Consider the following 22740-nt stretch of genomic DNA (forward strand, 5'->3'; position numbering starts at 1 on the left):
TGTAGGCCAGTGGAGACCTCAAGATTCGTCCTCAGGTTGATGTGAACCAGTGTTGGACTCAGCCTCTCTAGCTTCCATCCCCTCTTCCCTGTTAGGGGCCGTCCTCCATCAAAGCAGGCAGCCTGTGGCTTAGAGTGTCAGGGATCTTGGGTTCAGATCCTGGCTCTACCCCCTACCAGCTGTGTCCTACCAGCGTGGGCAAGTGACTTAACCTCTTTGTGCCTTACTTTCTCCTCTGTGAAGTGGAGATGCAGTAGCCCCCATGTCAGTGGCAGGGATGGCGTGGAACTTTTCATATGCAATGTTCCCTACAGAGCCTAGAATCCAGTAAGTGCACTGAATTGGCACGTATAGCATTCCCACTCGTGTTAGTTACCTTAACCACTACCAGGCTGGGGTGTGGACCTCAAGAGGCCACCACCAGTCCTGACCATGGCACTGTTGTGACACATCCCCTTGGAGGACCTGTCCCCGGCAGTCTCTGTGGCAAAAGATACTCCCTTATCCCCTGCTCCCACCAACTCCAGAACCTCGGAACAAATTCTAGTCTGATTTTCCAGTCTGACTCGCTGAGGACATTGTCCCGTCTGCCGGGTGGCCCGTTTAACGCACTCACTATCTCCATGGAGCCCCAGGGGCCTCTCCAAGGGCGAGATGGAGAGAAACAGATTGTAAGGTGCGTCCCAGCCACCTGCTCTGCAGTGGCAGCCAGGGCTCTTCTCCAGGGGCACTGCGGGTTGAGGGGCTTGCCAGAGCTGAGGGCCGGGATATGGAGCTGAAGACATGCATGCCATCAAAAGTCCAGATGCCCGGGCCCATCCAAGGAACTGCCCCCCAGATCTAAGTCCCTAGGTAGGGCCCAGGCCTCTGCATTTATTAAGTGGCTCTTGGGTGGAGCTGGTGTACCCTGAGGCTGTCTACAGGGCTGGGGGCTAAGTCCTTCTTTGTTCCTTTGATCAGGGCCGAGGCCGGCTCCTTAGGGCACAAGCTCCGAGTGGAAAGAAAGTGATGGCCACACAGGAAAAGGGGCCTGGAGACCCGTCTTCCCCTTCCCCAACCCCAGCGGGAGCTGAGGGTCTCACAGACAGAAGAGGAAGTCCCGTTGGGTTTGCAGTTTATTAAGATAATCAATCCATTTCTTAAGTTATTCCTCTGTTAACCGGAAAGCATCTCTGGAGAGAAAATGCACTCTCTGTGTAGATACATAAAAATAAATCAGTCATTTCGCCCTCCCGGATGTGAACGGAATCTCCCCTCCTCACCTCCACAGAGGGAGCTCAAGCCCCAGGGAGCCTTCCCCTCACCTTTTGGGGATTACCAGGGGAGTGGCAGGGGCAGCCCCCAACTGCGGAGTGCGTTCAGGTCTGAGCGGGGAGGAAGGCTCAGAGGGGCACCCTGCCACAGTGCCGGCTTCTGGGCTGTTTGTTCAGCGGCCTGCTGGGCTGCCCCAGGCTGAGGGCTCCCCCAGCTCCCTGTGCACACTGCCTTGTTCCAGGGAGCCCTGAGCCAAGCCTTCGTCTGGCTCATGTTCCTCCCATAATATCCCACGGGCAGGGGTGAGGCTGCTGCAGGAAGGAGTAAGGTGCTGTCATTGCAGAATCTATCACACAGGAGCGCAGGCTGAGGGCGGCAACCTGGTCCCCTCAGTGTCTCTTTAAACTGACAGCTGAGCTCTGACTCCCTCGAGTTCAGACCCGACCTCACACAGGTGGCAGCACTTCTGAGAGCTTCACCGCCTCCGCTGGGCACTTGGTTTTGACATCGGGGTGCTAGTCCTGGAGGTGGTGCATGGATGGGTGTTAGCTGGGGACACCCTGCAGGTGAGGCTCCAAGGCTGAGCACCAATCTTTCCATTTTGACAGGCAGTGCCCCAAATCTGAATTCAATACTGGAGGGCATGGGACACTGGCAAGGCCATGGCTCAAAGTATTTCTAGGTCTTCCCCGCTCCCAATATAACCAACTCCAGCCCTGGCATCAGCATCCGGCCTTTGTCCAACCTCCTGGCTCAACGTCCGCCAGAGGTGGCTCAGCCAACCACCAGAGGTGGCCTCCAGACCTCTTGGTGCAACCTGCATGTGTGCGAAAGTCTGTTTTGGAAACACCCCAGGCCAGCAGCAGGGAAGAGAGGCACCCCTCTTCCCTCACACACGGCCTTGGCCACCAGCACGGAACACTTGGGGTGGCAGGGCTCTCAGGGAGCGGCAGCCACTCCCACCAGCTGAGGCTGGGATGCCTCTGTCCTCGCACTGCTCTGGGCTGTTCTCTGCTTCAAGGGCACGCTATGGACACATTCTTCTCCCCTGACCCTGAAGGTGGCCACCAACTAAGTGTGTGCCACTACTGCCTTGCCAGCTTAAGTGCTAAAAAAAAATAGATGCTTTTATTGAGTCCTGGACACCAAAACAAGGAGACCACCACCTAGCCTGTAGGTCAGGGCAGGCAGCCGAGGGCCACCTCCTTCCACGTGGGTCCTTGGCCTGGCAGCCTCCCTGCCTGCCTCCTGCCAGAGTGCCAGGCCGAGCTCATCCTGTCCGTCCTCCCGGCTCCTCCCCAGGGCTCCCGGCTCCTCCAGCACCCCGGGCCGGCCCCAGCCCCGTCAGAGCATGGCAGGGCCCAGGAGGCTGGGGGCAGGGTCCTGGCACAGCTGCAGCTGCACGCTGGCGGTGAACCAGCAGCTGGGCCGGCCCAGGCTGCAGTGCAAGGTGGTCCGGAAAGTGCTCCTGGCATGCTTGGGGAAGATGATGGTGGTGCTGCGGAAACGCAGGGCACGTGGGCGTGGCTCCAGGGTCAGCTGGCTGCGGTAGTTGCGCCACGTGCAGTTGGGTGCCGCCACGATGGTCTCGCTGTAGGCTGTGACGGTGGGCACAGGCACATAGAAGACCTTGTCCTGGAAATGCTTCTCTGAGGCGTACTTGACCTCGGAGTTGCAGCTGGAAAGGACAGGAGGGAAGTGGAGTGAGCCCAGGATGGGGAGCAGCCCGATTCCCTGCCCACAGCATGGACAGGAAAGGGCCCTGGGCAGACGCTCTGAAGCCTAACGGGTGTGTGCTGCTCTGAAATGTCAGGGTCAAGAAGGTCAAAGAAGGACCGAGGGACTGTCCTGGCTTCACAGAGACTGAAGAGGCAAGACAGCTAACCGCAATGAAGGACCTCGACTGGATCCTGAACTGGGGAGAAAAGTAAGCCGGGAAAGGACCTTATCGGGACGATGGGTGAAACTGACCGTGTCGTGTGGGTTAGGTGCTGGCGTCACCGTGTGCACTTCCCTGATGCTGACAACTATGCTGCTGTCATGGAAGAGGATGTCCCTGTTCTTAGGAGACACACTGAAGTATCTGGGGGCTAAAGGGCAGGATGTCACCAATCTCCTCTCAAATAGGGCAAGATATAAACAACCCGTGAATCTGTTTGAGACGCACATGCAACCTTTCAAAAAGTTTGAAATTATATCAAAATACCAAAAAGTCCCTTCCACACCCCTGGAGGAGTCACTGACTAGGATCCCCCAGTTCCACATCCAGAGCTTTAGGAAATCAAACTGCAAGCTCTGGGAGGGAGCGAATCCTCCCCATCGAACCCCCAAAGGTGGTCACAGAAGACTTGTGAAGGCATCAGAGGTCCTGAGGGTCAAGCCATCCGTCCTCCACCCTTGCTGGGCTTCTGATGATCCAATTTTGGCTTGCATTTTAAAAACTAGGCAGTGAAGGCTGTTTGGGGATTGAAAAATAATTTAGAAGTGGACCCGTTTGTCTCCTGGGACCATGGCATGGCTGGCAGGGGCAGCAGGCAGTAGGTCTCAGATGCTTGGCTGGCCCCACTCGACAGGGACAAGCGGATGGAGACAGCCCCATAGATACGTGGGAAAAATCACAGATCCCACAGCCCACCTTCGGGAAGCCTGAGCCCCAGCAGCTTCAGAAGAGGGCAAATCGACGTGGGATGTTCCCAAGCAGAGGTGCCTTATTTCAATTCACATGCCACCTAAGATGTCATGTGCATGGGAGGGGCACCCAGTACACTTACAGTGCAGTAGCTCATGGGTGGCCTCAAGAACCTAAGTTACAGTCACAAAGAACATGGAGCAGCTGAGTGGCCCTAACTCTTGGACAACAGAGTGACAAGAGGCCTGAGTTGTCTGAATGGTTTGGTTGTGAATACCTAACAGTCTGGCAGGGGCTGGGCGCAGTGACTCGCACCTGTAATCCCAGCATTTTAGGAGGCTGAGGCAGGAGGATCACTTGAGCCCAGGAGCTGGAGACTAGCCTGGGCAACATAGTGAGACCCCATCTCTGCAAAAAAATACAAAAATTAGCCGGGCATGGGGGTGCACACCTGTAGTCTCAGCTACTCAGGAGGCTGAGGTAGGAGGATTGCTTAAGCCCAGGAGGTTGAGGGTGCAGTGAGCCATGATCCCACCACTGCACTTCAGCCTGGGTGACACAGTGAGAGTTCATCTAAAAAAAAAAAAATCTGGCAGGAGAAGGGAGGGAGAGTTAGGGTGCACAAGTTGTTATGTTTATAATTTTCCAATTTTTCTGAGAGGTTGGATTTTAAATGAAAGCCTGTTGGAGCAGACGGGAAATGGGGAAATGGGAAATGGCTGAATAGGCCTGGGGTGGGGGCATAGGGTGGATACAGAGGGTCCTTTGGGGTCAGAGTCTCTTAAAATCAGTTTTGTCTCTGGCTAAGACACGGCCATCCTCCCCAGAAGACAGCACCCAGAGGGGCCGCCTCGAGGGTAGGGAGCCTCCTGAGCCCCCAGCCTGGCCTAGTCCCCACCCCCATCCCACAAGACAGTCAGGACCAGCACCCAACCCCCCGCCCCCTCCTCCCACACAGAGCCCAGCGGCCCACTCACCGGATCTCATGCGTGGGTTCCGGGTTCACCTTGATGCTCTCCCCAAAGAACACTGGCAGCATGCGGGGCCTCATCTCCGGCGCTGGGGGATTTGGGGGTCGGGAGGAGGGCTGTGGGGAGAGCCAGGGGCGCAGGGTTTTGCAGCTCCTTGTTGCAGTGGCCTCAGCTCCCTGCTGGGCACATAGGAGCACCTGACACCCTCTGGCCCTGGCTTGGTCTGGAAGCTGTTTCGTGGGGCCCATCAGGAAGCCCACCCCAGAGCTCCTTCGTGGGATCCAGGCATTCAGGGGTCTGCCCAGTCCCCACCACCAGCCTGCCCCCCGGCTCCCAGATCTCAACAAGGGGTGTGGTCATGGCCTCTCACTGCAACCTCCAGGCCACACCCACCCCGGAGCCCAGCTCAGAGCCCTGGAGAACTGGGATCCCTCTGTGCTCTTTACGGGGCTGAAACCATACTCAGCCTGGAGAAAGGGTTCCTAGCCCTTCTTGATGCCACCCAAGGCTCAGGTAACCTCCAGAGGGGTAGAGACCCCACCACATCTGTGTCTGTGGCACACCTGCCAGGGAGGGACACACAGGTGGGAGCTGGCCAGGCCTGTAGAGGGGCACAGGAAGCCGATCGGAATGGCAGATGTCTGCAGGAGAGCAGGGTGGGCCTAGCCAGCATCCACATCTTCTAGAAATGGCACCACATCTCCCTGAAGACAGGGACTGGATTGGACATGGGCGTGTAACCCACACTGGGCCAATGAGAGCTACCCAGGTTCTCCTCCAGAGCTGTGGAGACAGCCCCCCTGTGGGGGCTAAGAATGTGGGGTGGCGGGTTGGAAACCATGCGGAAATGGAGCTACACTAAGGAGAGCAGGAGTCAAAGACGGTGAAAGATCAAGTCTTTCCAACATTGTTCAAGTGCCTGGATCAAGCCACACCTGAAACTATCCCTCAGTTGTGAGCACCAGCAAATCCATTTTGAGGGAGGCTTCAGACCATTTGAGCTGCCTTTCTGTCACTTGCAGCTGGAAGAATCTTGGCAAGGTGGGGAAAGAGAGTTCTATGGGAAAAGAAGCCATCCACAGTCCCTTTAGAAAGAGCCCCTTCAGACAGACACAAAGAAAGCACTCTCTGTTCCCCTCCCAAATCCACCTCACAGCTCCACGCTGGGAAGTTCTTTCTCTGGTCTGTTTTAAAGTCTGTCCCAATATTCCGCTCCCTGTGGAAGCAAAGACCATCAGGGACATGCCCCTGCCCAATGCTCCTCACAGGAAGTGGCCTAAGGACCCCCACCCCATCCTGCTCCTCACAGGAAGTGGCCTAAGGACCCCCACCCTATCCTGCTCCTCACAGGAAGTGGCCTAAGGACCCCTACCCCATCCTGCGGCCCACCTCCCTCTCCCCCAAGCTCAGCCGCTGGTTCAGCCCCGAACTGATTCTGAAAACACAGACCTCTGGCCTCTGCAGCCTCTCCTCATGCCAACGCGGTGACACTTCTGCCCTCCCCTACCCTACTCTTCCCTCCTGAAGTGTTCCCTGCCAGACTCAGCCTCACAGGCCTTTCCGCTCTTCCACCTACCCAAGAAAACCCTGTCCATCTACACGTGGGGGTCCTTCAGGGCCAGCCCAGCAAAACGAGCATCTTGAAGTAGAGGTTTCACTTAGGGCAGGGCCAGGAGGCTCTGCTTCTAAAGCCTTTTATTTTATTTTTTTTATTTTTTATTTTTTGAGACAGGGTCTCTTTCTGTCACCCAGGCGCGAGTGCAGTGGTACAACCACGGCTCACTGCAGCCCTGACCTCCTGGGCTCACGCGATCCTCCCACCTCAGCCTCCCACACAGCTGGCACTACAGGTGCATGCCACCATGCCCCAGTCAATTTAAAAAACAATTTTTGCAGAGACAGGATCTCACTATGTTGCCGAGGCTGATCTCAAATTCCTGGGCTCAAGTGATCCTCCTACCTTGGCCTCCCAAAGAGCTGGAACTGCGGGCGTGAGCCACCACGCCTGGCCCCTAAAGCCTTTTAAGGCAGCCCTAGATGTTCTCCTTGAGGTGTTGCTGTGACACTCAAGTCACGGCCAACCCGTGAGGAATACATAGTAAAAGCCAGAAAGAAGCCCTTACGCTTCGATTCCATTGAGATTGGGGATGTTTGTTACGAGGCATCCCCCCGCCTGACTAGCCTATGCTGGGATAGCAGGGGGCCTGACAAGGCCACTCCCTAGGACCTGTGCTGGAACTACATGTGCCCACATCAAGGGCTCAGAGAGGTGAAGGGCAGGGCTTTAAATAACCCGCCTATTTTTCAGATAGCTTGTTCATCACTGAGGTTATGAATAATAGACCCAGAGCGTATGAATAGCATAGCTTTGGAGAAAGTATGAGTGTAGATTCGAAGAGATGCTCGCAGCCACGGCAGAACATCTTCCATTCAGCTCACTCACTGCGCAGCTACTGTGTGCCGGCACTGCGCTCTGAACTGCTGCTACGGTGGTAGAGAGGGTCTCCTCACCTCATCGGAGATTGCTGCCTGAATCCGCTACTACTCTCACCAATGCCCCACCAATGGACTAAGATGCCAACCGTCGGGAGGGCTGTGATCGTCAGGGTGATGAGGGCACGAGAAGGGTTTGACCATCAGGTAATCAGGGAGGGCTTCCCTGTGCAGTGCCACTTGGGACGTGATCTGAGGGGTGAAGCCAAGTTCACTGTGGACCCAGGGCCCACAGGTCCTGGCGCCCCCCACATTGGGCACCGGGGCCACACAGCCACAAACAGCACCCAGGACACCCACACGCCCTCAGCCCTGCCTCCCCCTGGCATGCAGGCCACCCTGGGACCCTGTTCTAGGGCTTCTAATACAGAGGCCACTAGCCGCATGGGGCTGTTCAACTTAAATTCATTACAATTCAGCAGTCCTCGTTACATTCCTCAGTCACACCCACTACACACTGGCAGCTGTCGCACTGGCCGGGGCAGATCCACAACACGCTCACGGTCTCAGCAAACACCCTGCACAGGCTGCCCTAGGGGGATGCAGGCTGTGGGTGAGGTTCCAGCCGGCAGGCCAGCCCCAGCTCCAAATGACCACTGCATGCTGTGTGCAGAGGCCCTCAAAGAAAAGGCCCCCAAGATGGCCCCATCAATGGCTCTGCTCTCCTCAGAGCCACTCAGGCCGCTGGCTGGGCAGGTCCTGGGTTTGCCCCTGGCTCTGTCTGCCTGTGTCAAAATGGGGAGGGCTGGAGGTGCCTGGGGTAGAGGCAGAGACCCAAGGGAGGTCACAGTCTGGTCTCAAACATGCAGACCCTCTCCCTGGGAGATGGGACATGGCCCAGTGTGGCCAGGACGAGATGGACCCACAGAGGTCCTTGAGAGAAGCAGTGAGGGTCAAGGCATGGACACCAGAAACACAGCTAGAGGTAGCTTCCCAAGGACAAGGGCAGTGTGGGTCAAATAGGGCCCCCCCAAACCCCATGTCTACACAGACCCTGTGAACGGGATCTTATTTGGAATAGGGCCTTTGCAGATGGAATTGAGGCTCCTGAGATGAGGTCATCTCAGAGGAGGGTGGGCCCGAAAGCCAATGACTGGTGTCCCTACAAGAGTGGACACAGGATGGAGGCGGTGGCTCACGCCTATAATCCTTTGGGAAGCCGAGGTGGGCGGATCACCTGAGGTCAGGAGTTCGAGACTAGCCTGGCCAACACAGTGAAACCCCGTCTCTACTAAAAATACAAAAATTAGCCAGGCGTGGTGGCTCACACCTGTAATCCCAGCTACTAGGGAGGCTGAGGCAGGAGGATCGCCTGAGCCCAGGAGGCAGAGGTTGCAGTGTGACGAGATCGCACCATTGCACTCCAGCCTGGGCAACGGAACGAGATTCTGCCTAAAAAAAAAAAAAAAAAAAAAAAAAAAAGCAGGCGCAGATGCACAGGGACAATGTGGAGGCAGGGATGGCAGGGGCGCAACCACAAGCCAAGGAGCACCTGGAGCCACCAGGAGCCAGCGAGGCGGGAAGGAGCCTCCCCTGGGGCCCTCTGAAGCAGTGTGGCCCTGCCCACACCTGGATTGGAACTCTGGCCTCCAAAACTGTGCGAGAATAGAGTTCTATTGTCTCAAACCCCCCAGTTTGTGGCAGTTTTGTTTGTTTGTTTGTTTGTTTGTTTGTTTGTTTGTTTGTTTGTTTTTTACAGCGGCTCTAGGAAGAGCACACAAAAAGGCCACATGCTAAAAATCAAGACAGGAGCGAACTCTGGGGCCTGTGCCTCCCAGCCCTCCATGTAGGCGCCGGGGCTGGCTGAGACCACCGTGGGTCCCCGGCCTGGCCTCCTCCCATCTTGATCAGGGACTGGGGATGGATTGTGAAACCAGTTTATTGGTGGAGTCCTCCCAGGGGAATGGGAGAGAGGGGCCAAGCAGGTGTCAACCAGGCAAGGCGGGGGCACAGCCGTGACCAGCCGGGCCCCGTCACACTAGGGGCGCAGGAGTGTGGCTGCCCCAGCACTGGTCCCACCTGGGACAGGGGGCTGCTGGCCACTGGCTGCCTCACTCCTGGGGGTGGAAGAAGCTCCCTTTCCCCCAAGGACAGCTCTCTAGGAAATGGGAGAGCTGCCAGCCGTGGGCAGCCGGGATTCATGGCCACTGGGGACTGAGGCAGTGAGGCACCATGCACAGTGGCCGTGACACCTCCCTGACCACTGCCACTGGGACATGGCACTCCGCAGGTTTTGCTTATGCATTGATTTCTAGGTTTGCGGCCCTCTCCCTGCTCTCTGGCCCTACCTAGATTATGATGCCCCCATGGATGGGGAGGCACGGTCTCCATCCCCCACACCCCAGCATCTAGTGCATGGTGAGGCTCAGTGCTTTGTTCTTGGCTGAAGAGGGGGCAGCTGGCTCCCATGGGGGACAGCAGGCGGTGGGGACCCTATTCCTCCAGGCTGATGCCTGTAACCATGGCGACCACATGCACACCGCCTCGGGCAGGGGGAGTAGAGGGCCGACCGAGCGGGAACCATGAACTCAGAGCCAAGTCCTGCCCGGGCCTGGCTTGATATTTCCTACATCTGTCCCCTCCTTGTCCCCTCCTTGCCACCCCCATACCTGCCTGGACTATGAGGATGGAGAGCTTTTTGCGCTCTCACGGTGCCGGGCAGCATTCTGGGCACTCGCCACATATCCTACTCATCTGATCCTTATAAAAACCCCAGCACACAGCTGCTGGCAGCACCCCCATTTGCCAGATGTGGAAACCAAGGCCCAGAGTGGCAAAGTCATTTGCCCAAGGCCACACAACTGGAAGAGGCAGACCAGCGCTGGACGCTGGTGGTGCGGCTCCAGGGCCCGGGCCCTCACCCTCGTTCCTCCACTGCTTTTCATGCCCAGGGGCCTGTCCCATCACTGCCCCCTCAGCTCCAAGCTCCCCTGACACGAGCTCAAGGCTTCCCACTGGGGACCTCTGCCCGTTTCTCTCTCGGCCCCTTGTCTGTGACCCGAGGCTGCCTGTGTGCTCCCGCTGTTCCCTGCTGCACTGGCTCCTTCTCACTTGGCCTGGCAAGAGCCAACTCAGAGTCCGCTCCAACTCTTAGGGGCGTCCTCTGTGGGGACACAGGCGCTCCCATCTACTGGCCTCCACTGCAGTAACCCCTTTGTGTTTCTGTCACCCCTGGAGAAGCAGCTCCCTAAGGCTGGAGTCCTTATCACCTCTAAGCCCAGGACCCAGCACCTCTCCGTCCCTGCAATATGAGGAGGGGAGGCTCCACACCTGCAAAGCAGCCCCTGCCCCAATCCAGAGAGCCCCGAGGCTGGGCCCATGCCTGTCTTCAAGTCTGGCAGCAGCCTGTGGACAAACATCACCAGCAGCCCCATCCCTGCTAGTCACAGTCACCCCAGCACAAGGGCTGAGGACTACAGGCAAAGGATGGAAGCCCCCAGCAGATGGCCTCGAGGTGGCCCCATCTCTCCCTGGCATTGACACAGAGTGAGTGGCCCAAAAGAGAGGCAGCTGCTCCCTGCCTGGGTGTGGCATGCTGAACAACGTCCCCCAAAGCTGTCCACATCCTAATCCCCAGGACCTGGGAATATCTGCAAAAGGGACTCTGCAGATGTGATTAAGGATTCTGAGACGGGATACGGTCCTGGGTCACCCAGGTGGGCCCGATGTCATCACAGCGTTCCAGGGGGTCAGAGTCGGAGAGAGGCCAGAAGATGCTGTGTTGCTGGCTTTGATGAGGAGGAAGGGGCCACAAGCCAAGGAGCACGGGCCCCTCTAGGAGCCAGAACAGGCACAGGAACGGACTCTCTCTGAGCCTCCAGAAGGAACCAGCCCTGCCGACACTTTGATTCTAGGACTCCTGACCTCCAGAGCTGGAACATGACAACAAATTCCCGCAGTTCAAAGCCACTCTGTGTTTGGTAACTGGCTGCAGCAGCCATAAGAGACTACTAAGCTGTGTGACTTGGGCCAATGACTTCCCATCTCTGGGCCCCCACAGCCTCCGCGTCTCTGAAGTGGGGCGATAGGAGGACCCGCCTCCCAGGCTTCGGTGCGGCTGGGTCAGAGTTGGCAGCGATGTGGAACAGCGCCCAGCCCAGGGGTGGCACTGGGTGCCAGTGCGCCCACAGCAGGGATCCTTCTCTCCCATGAAGGTCTGGGGTGGAAGCGCCTCTCTGGACAGAGGTAGAGCTCACACCCTTCGAACCTAAAACAACACTTCTCCTTACTTTCAGGAGCAAGCAAGCATCATTTCAGGACAGTCACTTCACAAAAATAAGGCAGTGACAAGACAGGCCCATCATCATCTTCTACGGCTCACCATTCAGTCAACACTGACCCCAGCTGCAAGACTCTATATGACTCCATGTTTCTAGAAATAATACACACTCCCCAAAAAATGTTATCTGAAGCTTGGCATTTTCCCAAGTGCGTGCAGGTGTTTGTTTGCTGAGCACCTACTGTGTGCTGGGCCCGGTGGGAGTGAGATGAGGCACAGGAACCCCCAGGGCCCTTCTCCTGCAAGAGGGGGTGATGTGAAGCCACAGGGGAGAAGAGAGGACGACACCGTGTGGAAGGGGACATTAACATAGGCACTAAGGTTTAGGGAGGTGTTTCTTCTGTCCAGACAGGTGGAAGGGCTGGAGGGAGAGAAAGGCAGCCTGCTGCTGGCGTTACCCACCCGTGTGTTGCCAGGAAAGGCTAACTCCTCACCCATCGAGCAGGGAGGGCTTATTTCAGAGGCAAAGCCTTTGTGCTGTGGCAGAGCCCCCGCCCTAGCATCTCTCCTTGGTGCACACAGAATGAAGACAATGCCAAACCCTCCGGATACCGCCACACCTGGAGCATGGGCGCCGACAAAGGCAGCCACCTTCCGTCGGGTCCCGCTCCCCACCTGGCTGCCAGCAGTAGACAAGGCCTACTTCACAGGCTGGCCCGGGAAGCCAGAGCTCTGGGCACCATTTGCCAAAGGGTCCCGCTGAAAAAACACCAACATCCACCCAAGCTGGAAGCACTGCCCAGGAGACACCAGAAGCTGTGGCAGCCCAGACCAATGCAGGCTGGCGTCCAGCGGGCCTGGGTGGTGAGACGGCTCAGGAAGTCCCCGCCAAGGCCCAGGACACTCCCACAGAGCTGCAGGGCCAGACGCCAAGGGAAGGTGGTGGCAGCCACCAGTTCAACTGGAGGCTCAGAGCTTGGTCTTTCTGGCTGCAGGGCTATTCGAACATCGAAATGGTCGTGGCGCCTCACGGACTCCAGCCAGCCTGGGGAGTGGGCAAGGGAAGTGCCTCTCGCGGCCAAGAAGGCAGGCTGCGGCCCTGGAAGTCCGACTTTCCAGCCACGCGGGAGCGAGATACTCCCGAAAACTGGGTCACACACAGTCCCATGGGGGCTGGCAGGGCAGGGGAGGGCCAGGGAAGGAGTCGAGCACACGCACACGGGACCTGTCACTGCTCACCTGCCCTGGCTGTGCGGTCACCTTGAGCACAGGAAGCCCCTAGACAGACCCGCTCCCCACTGCCATCCTCAGCTGGTCCATCAGGCTTCAGTGCCCTCCCACAGGCCCAGGCTCCTGTTCTGGTCTAGACAGAATCCGGTGAGATACCCTTGGCTGCCCTCAGTTGGCTCATCTGTGAAACGAGGCTGTGCCGTCGGCAAGGCCCACACTCTGGGGCTGGGGGCCCATCAGGGATGCCCAAGGCACAAGCTGGCGTTTCCTAGTGGGCTCAGCATCCACCTTGAAGCTCTGGGATGTCGGGACAGGGGAAAACGAGTGAGTCTCAGGCACACGGGAGAGTCACCCAGATGCTATCCTTCCCTCCCCACTAGGAGGGAAAACAGAGCTGGCCCAAGCCCAGGTTCCTAGCTCCTTCCAGGGTCCAGGGCAAGCCTGTTGTAGCCTGGGGAGGCTGGGCTTACTCCCAGGCTCCTGGGCAGCAGGACAGTGTGGGGGGCAGGACAGGCCCTGGAGGGTGCTGGGTCCTGTTGACACTCACCAAGGGCCCACCAGGCCCCACCCGCTTGGCCCAGGAGCCTTCCCCAGGAGCCGCTGGGGCAGGGATGAACACTCACTGGCTGGAAGTCAAAGTACACAGGGGCTCTTCGGAGCTCCCCACCTTCCTGGCTGCTACACAGGCCATAGCCCATGGGCCAGTGAAGAAAGATAGCCGCTCTGTTGTCGAGAGCTCAGTGCCTCGTGGTGACAGCCTGCCAGACCTGTAGTCTGGGCTTGTCTGGGCAGGGACTCACAGGAAGGCACAGCCTGGGTGACACAGGGCCATCCACAGATACTATGGCCCAGTTCACTGAACCATGAGCTTTCACACAGGAGCCAACTAGTGGCCCATCAGTGCAGGAGTTGGAGGCAGGAGGAGGTACCCAGAGCCCTCCCATTGCTGCTCCTGGAGACAGCAGGACAGCCAGGGAGCCCCACACGGGCCGCAGGAGAGGCGTCCTTGCCAAAGCCACATGGAGCCTTGCAACAGCTTCCCCTGAGCTCAGCTCCTGACCTCCCTGGTGATGAGAACCTCCGGTGCTGTCAGAACTTGATTGTCTGGGATATACACAGGGAATCTGAGACCAAAGCACACGGGCTGGGCTAATGTTAACCTTGACCATCACCCATGAGGAAGATGAACCAAGGCATTTAAGCACCAAGAATTCCCACCCTTCTGATGACAGCCTTGGCTATTGGCGAATCCTGGGGCAGGGTGGGTCTTTCTCAATCTCCGCCAACGTGGCACAACGGGGCACCTGAATGTGATTGTCGGAAGGACACAGTCTGCTTGTGGGGGATCCCAGGAGACCCTGAGTGGGTCAGGCTGCTCCCTGAAGAGCCAAGAACTATCAAGGGCCCAGCAAGGAACCCACGGGCCCAGGATCTGACAGCCAAAGCAGAGAAACGGTGAGCAAACGGTGAGAAACGTCACAAGCTTGGAGGCGGTGCTCCGGCTGGGCTCCCTCCTGAGATGCTCCGGCTGGGCTCCCTCCTGAGATGGGCAGGCCAGATGCACCCAAGTCAGCAAGACAGGTGTGGCCTGCCTTGTGTCCCCCACAAAGGTAAGTTCAAGTCCTGAACCCTGGTACCTGCAACTGTGACCTTATTTGGAAAGAGGGTCTTTGCACATGTGATCAAGTTAAGACAAGGTCAGATTAGATCAGGTTGGACCTTGATCCAAGAACTGGTGTCTTTATAGGAAGAGGGAATATCTGGACATGGGGACACACACAGAGACAAGAAGGCCGCATAAAGACAGAGGCAGAGACTGGCGTGATGCGGCCAGTAGCTGGGAGAGGCAGGTGGGACGGATGCCCCCCGCCGAGAGCCTCCAGAGGAGTGTGCCTCCGCCAGCAGCTTGATTTCAGACTTCTTGGCCTCCGGAACTGTGAGAGGATGAATTTCTTCAGTGTTAAGCCACCCAGTCTGTGGCACTTTGTCACGGCAGCTCTGAGAAATGAGTGCGGGGAGCCACAGCTCTGCCAGTCAATAACAGAATGGGGGCCGCCAACCTAGGGCACAAGAATCACTTTGCGCAGGCTGCAGGGCTTCGGGCAGGGTCTCCCACTTCCCCCCGACACTCAGAACACTGTCAGTTCTCAAAGATACCACCCACAATGGTCGGGCGGCCTCCCAGACAGGGATCCCCGTCTCTGTACACAAAGAACAGCGAGCCCAGATCCTGCCCTTATAAAGGCTGGATTTGCTGCAAGGTGGACAAATATCCCCTCTGGATTCCTGCGCATCCTAAGATACAGATGGCACACCAGGAGGTGTCTGCAGTTCACGTACCGTGCCCCACAGGGAGGCCGAGCACTGGAGGGCACACAGGACAGACCACACCTGCCCCCAGGAAAGCTGCCCCCAGGAAAGCTGCCCCCAGTCTGTCTGGCAGCATTTTCCCCATGCAGGGGGCTCCCTTGTTTCCAGAGCACCTGGAAGGCCGTGAGCCTGTTTGTCTTCTTTTCATGCTAGAGCTACATATATAGCTTAGTTTCTCAGCTGGGTAAGGCTGCCCGCAAGACCAGGGCTGTCAGACGCTTTGCTGAATTTCCGCTGGAGGCCTGGGATTGAGCAGACGCGGCTGGAAGGAGGCGCAGGGCTTCCAGCTTTCCCTTCTCTCCTCTCCCTCCTCACAGCCTCCCTTTCTGCAAACAGGCTCCTCCCTCCCACCTTGTCCTGACATACCTGGCTGTCTTCCACCTTAGCTTGCTCAGACACCTTCACCGGAACACACCTGTGAGCCTGCCAGGGGGCCATGGGGGCTGATCCCTATTTTCCTAAGTCCATCTGTTCAGCCATCTGTTCATCCATCCATCATCCATCCATCCACCCATCCATGCATCCATCCATCCATACACCCTTCTGTCCGTCCATCCATCCATCCATCCATCCATCCATCCATCCATCCTTCTATTTATTTGCTCATCCATCCATCCATCCATCCATCCATCCATCCATCCATCCATCCATCCATTCTTCTGTCCATCCATCCATCCATCTATCCATCCATCTATCCATCCATCCCTCCATCCATCCATCCATCCATCCATCCATCCATCCATCTATCCATCCATCCATCCATCCATCCATCCATCCATTCTTCTGTCCATCCATCCATCCATCCATCCATCCATCCATCCATCCATCCTTCCTTCCTTCCTTCCCAACCCCAGCACTACCTCACTAGCTCCCTTCTCCCTCCTCTGTCATACTCAGTTTCACCATCACAGACAAGAAGCAGAAATGAGAAAATCCAAGAGTCCCAAGGGTCCCAGCCAAGGTCCAAAGGGATGGCTGAGACCACAGGCAGTCTCAAAGAGCTGGGCACCCCCAGGGAGTTTTCAGGGATGGGCTTCTCTTGGAATCTGGGTCCAGGGATCCAGCACATCTTCCTTAGGGAAGTTCTCACGTACGCTCTTCAGAAATCCACCCACTGCATAAACAGACTGGGAGAGACTGGATGGAGGGAGGGAGCCCTGAAGGTGACAGAGCCCAGGCCACCAGCTGTGGGTGCAGTCCAGGGCCAGAGGCCCCGTCTCTGCATCTGGGAGGTGGCAACAGCTCAGATCTGTCACCACATGCCATTGCCCCATAACGGGCTGAGTCCTTTGCCTGCCACAGAGGGGCTGTTTATTTGAACATGCACCCCAGAGAACACAATGTAAGATCTCAAATGCCACTTTCAGTCTCCCTGAGTGTAGTAAGATGACACAGGGCTACTTCTCCAAACTGCCCATATTCACTTGCGGAGATAGGTCTGCCTCAAAGTCATCCTCACTCCTCCACGATGCCAACCCCTAAATGCCCACAGCTCTGTCGGGCAGGGTGGGGAGGAGAAGAAGGGTGTGGGTGTTTGCTCAACCTGCAGTCACAGTCCTGGCCCTGGGAGCTCACAGGCAGCAGAGGCAGCATCTGTCCTGCTCAGCTGTGTCCGTCACCCACCCAGCTTTAAACATCCGTGGGCTGACAAATGCTCATCAATCAAAGAGTAGATAAAGAAATTGTGGTATATATACACCATGGAACACTACTCAGCCATAAAAAGGAATGAAATAATGGCATTTGCAGCAACCTGGATGGAATTGGAGACCATTATTCTAAGTGAAGTAACTCAGGAATGGAAAACCAAATACTATATTTCTCACTTATAAGTGGGAGCTAAGCTATGAGGATGCAAAGGCATAAGAATGATACAATGGACTTTGGGGACTCAGGGGAAAGGGTGGGAGGGGGTGAGGGATAAAAGACTACCAATTGGATTCGGTGCATATTGCTTGGGTAATGGGTGCATCAAAATCTCACAAATCACCACTAAAGAACTTACTCATGTAACCAAATACCACCTGTTCTCCCAAAACCTATGGAAATAAAAGATTAAAAAATAAATTTAAAAACATTTGTGGGCTGAATGCAGCTGACGGTGGGCTGAATGCCCACCAGGCCAGTGGGCAGGCTCCGCTGTTCTGGGCCATGCAGGAGACAAGTCCCCACCCGCACGGAGACACGCCCTACACTGATGCAAAAGGACCACCTTCTGCGTCCCACACGGGCACCCTCCTCACTCAAGTCTTTCATTTGAGTTTCTAATTTGGGGAGTGTGGAAGCTCATGATGCCTTTTTAAAAATAAAAATAGAACAGTCACAAGTACTTTTTAAAAGACCAAATGGAATTTTAATTTTTGGCCTCAGCTTCGCCTAGAAGTCACTGACCTCGCCTCTCCCAGCCCCTCCAGTGGCCCCTGCCTCTGTGGCTCCTGAGGCATTTGGTTACATGCGTAAGTTCTTTAGTGGTGATTTCTGAGATTTTGGTGCACCCATCCCCCAAGCAGGCCAAGCCTGGCTTACTCCTGCCTCAGAACCTTTACACGTGCCATTCTCTTGGACTGAGCACACCTCAGACCTAGCACTGTAAAGTTCGTACCCTAAGTGTGTGTGGGTTTCTGTTAACCATCAGCTCCCTGTCCACCTGCCTAAAGCTCACTTCTTACCCAGCTTCTGGCCTTAAGGGCACTTCTCCATCCACCTGCTGCTGCCGCACATATTTCAGCTGGTGGCTGTGCCTCTTCCGCTAGGATGCCAGTTCATGAGGGCAGGGACCGTCAGCATCTTGTTCACTGCTGTGTCCTCTAAGGCCCCAAACAGAGCGCGACACACAGTAGGTGCTCAGTAAGTTCTGGGGGGACCAATGCCTGATTCCCAGCTCTTCGACTGGCTTGGGAGTGATTGGGAACGTTCCCACCTTTGCTCCAACAGTGAGCACGAAAAGCCCCTGGTCAGTGGGGACCGGGTTCATTCATATCCAGCCTGGCCCCCAAGGCCTTTGATGTCTTGGGGATTGATCTTGCAGCCAGCCGCTTCCCAGATACCCTGCCTCAATGGGTGGTGAGCATCCAGGAGGCAAGTCCAGCTTATTCAAACCAAGTGGGGGGCCTCTTTAATGAAGTGAAGCGTAGGCAGGTTTAACATGCATGCATGTCCGTCCAACCTCCTAAAGTAGGTGACAAGGTGGTGAGGACCTCAGTGGCTTAGATCTGGGGGCAGGACTGCAGTCTATCCCAGCAGCTGAGGCATATGCCACCAACTTTGATCAGAAAGGTGGTGTCAGTCACTGGATACTGGAACAAAGACACCCACCCTGCCAAACGCAGTCTGAACCTGAGGCTCACATGGAAACCCAGCACGGCTCACCCCAGCCTCTTCCTGGCTCACCCCAGCCTCTTCCTCGGGTGTTGGAAAGCATCAGCTGCATGAGGCGCATCAAAGGTTTCCGCCTCTTTGTCCTGAGACAATATGGGGTGCTGATATTTGCACCTAAAAAGCACTCTCCCTGAGTCGTCAGCGAGTACTCAGCAAAGTTCAGCAGGAGTTAACGGGGAGGTGGGGTGTCCCGCGGGGGTGGGGTGCCCTGCGGGATGGGCGAGGGGTGGTTGGGCATGGCCACAGTGGCAAGCCCCAAAGCTGAGAAGAGGGGGCGCCAGGCAATCCTTTCTCCCTTTTATCAAAAGCAGCCCTTCAAACTCGGTAGGTACACAGGCATTTTGTTTTCCAAAAAAAAAAAATCACAGGTAGTTAATTAGTTGCACAGTGCAAAGGGGAATAATACGAGGTTGAAGGGCAGACTCTGCAGCCAGGCCCAGCACAGCCGCTTCCTGGCTGGGCAACTTTGGGCAGGTTGCTAACCTCCTCTGTGCCTTGGCTTCCACCTCTGGAAAACGGGGCTAATTGGAGTGTAGGCTTCATGGGAATATAGTGAAAATTAAATGAATTGATGTAAATAAAGAGCTTAGGACAGTTGCCTGGCACACGGTGTGAGCTATCTAAATGCCAAGTATCATTACCCATGAGGAAACAGCCCCGGGCTTTGCTTTTAAGCCAAATTAAAAGATCAGGGCAACACAGTTCCATACCTGGCATCCAGTGAGCAGGAAGGGGAAAAAATAAAGTCAAGTAGAACAGCCAAGATAAGTAAGCCAGCCATGCTATTCTTGCGGCAGCCACGGGCTGGCCCGGCTGGCAGAGAACGCTTCCAGAAAACCCTCTGTAAGGAGGCTTCTGGGTCACGGAAGGAACCAAGGAGAAGGCGGTTTCCCCATCCTTTTTCTCCAAGCCCCACTGTGCAAGGCACCACGGGGATTCAGTCCCAACCTGTGCAGCCCAAATGTGTGACAGTGCCAAATCCCAGACGCGCTGGCAGGAAAGCTGGTCCTCTTTCGACAGCAAGATCAGGTTCACTGCAAACAGCCCTGGTCACCTCTATCAACTCCTGGAAGTCCTCACGGCCCCTTCCACCCGCCAGGCTCGCATAAAGAGACCAAAGTTCAAATTCGCTGCATGAGTTGGTCTAAGATAGTGACTCCTAGACTTGGCTAAACAGTACAATCACCCAGGGAGACAGACTCTCCTGATGCCGACCTGCACCCCCTATCAGTTCAGTGAGACTACCTGGGCGGTGAGTGTGGGTAGGTTTTAAAGATTCTCCAAGTGATTCCAATTGGCGGCCAAGTTTGGGACCCACCAGGGGAAGAAACAAGCAAGGCACGCATGAAGGTCATGTCCTGAGGCTTGAGGCGGGGAGCCGCTCCTTTCTGCTGTGGGGAGGAGGATTTTCAGCTGGGGAGAAGCCTTTTTTGCCCTGTGAGTGCCAGGCATATCCCTGGGGCCCCAGGAACGGGGAGTGGAGCCAGCACACACGCCCCAGCAGAAAAGCTGTTAAGGTGGGCAGGGCGCAGCCAGAGAGCGGGCAGGGATGGGCGATCACTCATTTCAACTTGTCATTTCCTCAAGCTGCAAAGGCGCCCGCTGGGCCCACATGCTTCCCCGCCTGCCAGGGGGGCGCCCAGTCTCAGGCCAGGCGCCAAGCTGGGTCCCCACCGGAATCCACCCCTAGGCTGGGCTTAGTCTGGCAGGAGACAAACTCCTGAGTTTTCTGACCCAGGGTTCCAGCCTCCCCCTCCCGCCTAAGCTCCACGTCAACATGCCTTAACATCCCGAGAAGGAAGGGATCCTGTCTGGATTTGGTTATTTAAAAAAAGAAAGAAAGAAAAGGCTTTCACGTTGGCAGCGCCCGGACAGTAAACAGGGCACCCGGAGCAGCAGAGGGGCCGGGTCCAGATGTCTGCAACATGCCGGGCCTCTGGGCGCAAGCCCACCTAAGCCAGCAGCCAACTTCTTTGGGAATTTCGGACTGTCCTTTATCCCGCCCCATGAGCCCCCCATTATTACTGACAATAGGAAGAATCACTCTGGAGGGAGGCCTACCGCCAGGGAGCGGTCTCCAGGTTCAGGGGTCAGCCTGGACCTCCTCCCCCCTACACACCCTGGTCCCCACCTGAGAAGCGTGGTTGTCACTGGCCACCTTCGTGGCTGCGGGGCAGTGAGAGGAGGAGGTCCGTCCTGCTTCTATAGTAGCGCGCGTCTCGAGGGGCAACCCTCACCCACCCGCCCGCGCGGTCCTCCATTTGGGAGCGAGAGCGCCTCCTTACCGCTCTTGCCTCGCTGGGTCCCGTGGGCTCCGAGGAGGCGCCGGCGCCCCCCGCGCGCGCGTCGAGGATACCGGGCGCCAGGGAGTAGAAGGGTGGGCTGGGGCTGGGGCTAGGGGGCAGCCCGGAGTCGGGGCTGTCCAGCAAGCCCTCCCGGCCCTGCTCCTTCAGGTTGTCCTCCATGCCCTGCAGATGCAGGTGGCCCACCATGTCTGGGTGGCGCGGGGCGCGGGCCCCCCGCTCCTCCGGGGGCTTCTCCACCGCGCTCCGAGGCACGGGGCAGGCGGCGGCGGGGCGAGGGCTGCGCGCCCGGGGACTTGCGGGCACCGCGAGAGGCGGCGATCAGGCCCGGCGACCCCTGCGCCCCGATCCCCGCGGGCCTGCAGCCTGCTCGCCGCCGCGGGCCGCGCTCCTGCCAGCGCCGCCGCCCTCGGCCCTCCGCGGCGCCCGCCCGCCGGGCCCGGCCTCGCCTCCGCGCTGCGCTGCGGTCCCGCAGGCCGGCCCAGCCCCGAGGCGCACGTCGCCGCCCGGCCCTCTCCGCACCTCCCCGGCCCGCGCCTCTTTTTCTAGGCGCCTCCTCCTCCCCCTTCCTCTCCCCGCCCCGGCCTGCGCGGTGGGCAACCGCCCCGGGCCGGCGCCTCTGCCGAGGCCCTCCCGCTCCAGGGGACTGCGCGCCCAGCCAGCAGCCGGAGTCCCACGAGGCGCGTGTGTCCCCCACTCCCGAAACAAGCACCACACTAGCGCACCGAGGGTGCCTTGTGGGGTCACCAAGTCATCCCAAGAAATACGAGTCATCATCATCAGCATCCTATTTCGTGGTGCTCTTGGAGGCTTTCTCAGTCTCATTTGAAGTCCCAATAAAAGCAGCTTGAGAAACTTTATTTTAGAGAAGTTTCCTTTTTCTCTGTAACTTACAATCGATGGGGAGGAGTGCCACCACCGCCCTAGTACTGGCGTCTCCGTTACCCGCACAACCAGGGCCAGTTCTTTGGGCCTTGAGGGTGGAAAGCATTGGGTGGAACTTGTGGGTGGGGGGCGGCGGCGGCGATGAGAAGCACTTCCGGGAATCCCCAGGCATCTGGCTGTTCCTGCATTTTTCCGGGCAGGTCCTTGCTCATGAACAAGGGTCCTGCTCGTCTTTCCCTTCTTTTCCTTCCTCCCAAGAGAGAAGAACACGTGTTTCCTTTCCTTACTGTTTTCTTATCAGATGCCTGGCAAGGCGTCTCCGCATTTCCAACGCCCAGCCACACAGACGCCCCCCACCTCACTCCTGAGGATCCATCCTTCCATTCTGCAAGCGGGGCAGCTGGGGGTGTCCACGGACTGCTTTGAAAAGCAGGAATGTGGGAGAGGCTAACAGGGCGAAGAGAGCAGAGGGAGACTCCAGGAAGGGTGAAAGTGTGCACGGCACACTCATTTCCATTCTGCTGAGAGCAGAAAGCCCAAATCAGGGGCGGGAAGCCGGGTGTCAGAATCCGCTCTTTGGACACCCCCAAACTGAGGGCAGCACTTTGAAGATGTTCTCAGGCTCCCATTCTGCACCCAGCCTCGGCCGGACCTCAGAAGGCGCGCGTAAGACAGCTGGCCCCTGGCCTGTGGAGGACCCAGTCTGATGAGGGAGGCTGTCAATGTACCAGGAAGCTAAGGCTGTGAGTCTAAGGGAAGGAACTTAACGAGGTGCTGCAACCAAGAATAGCCAAAGGGACAACTTAACGCTTGGGGTGTTCAGGGAAGGCTTCTTGGAGGAGGCGATTTTTAAAGATAAGATCTGAATAGCCAAGCAGTGAGAATTAGCCCATCACGTGGAGGGAACAGCAGGGCGCAGGCCCTGCAGCAGCGGGAGTAAGGTGTGTGCCAGACACTGATAGAGGGTGGGGCCGCTTCCTGAGAGCCCACAGGGTGACAGGCATGCAT

At 57.2% G+C, this 22740-nt stretch overlaps 1 protein-coding gene across 1 annotated transcript; it reads right to left on the reverse strand.

Moving 5' to 3' along the window:
• Nucleotides 1–1102: 1102 nt before the first annotated feature.
• LOC104666334 (refilin-A) lies at nucleotides 1103–21365 on the reverse strand. The gene is made up of 3 exons (XM_010368413.2): nucleotides 20830–21365; nucleotides 4861–4970; nucleotides 1103–2932 (listed from the first exon to the last, which is right to left on the reverse strand). Exons 1-3 carry the CDS (start codon nucleotides 21034–21036, stop codon nucleotides 2599–2601), a joined length of 651 nt encoding a protein of 216 aa, XP_010366715.2. The 5' UTR covers nucleotides 21037–21365; the 3' UTR covers nucleotides 1103–2598.
• Nucleotides 21366–22740: the final 1375 nt, after the last annotated feature.

This window comes from Rhinopithecus roxellana, chromosome 10, assembly GCF_007565055.1.
Source record: "Rhinopithecus roxellana isolate Shanxi Qingling chromosome 10, ASM756505v1, whole genome shotgun sequence".
Lineage (NCBI taxonomy): Eukaryota > Metazoa > Chordata > Mammalia > Primates > Cercopithecidae > Rhinopithecus > Rhinopithecus roxellana.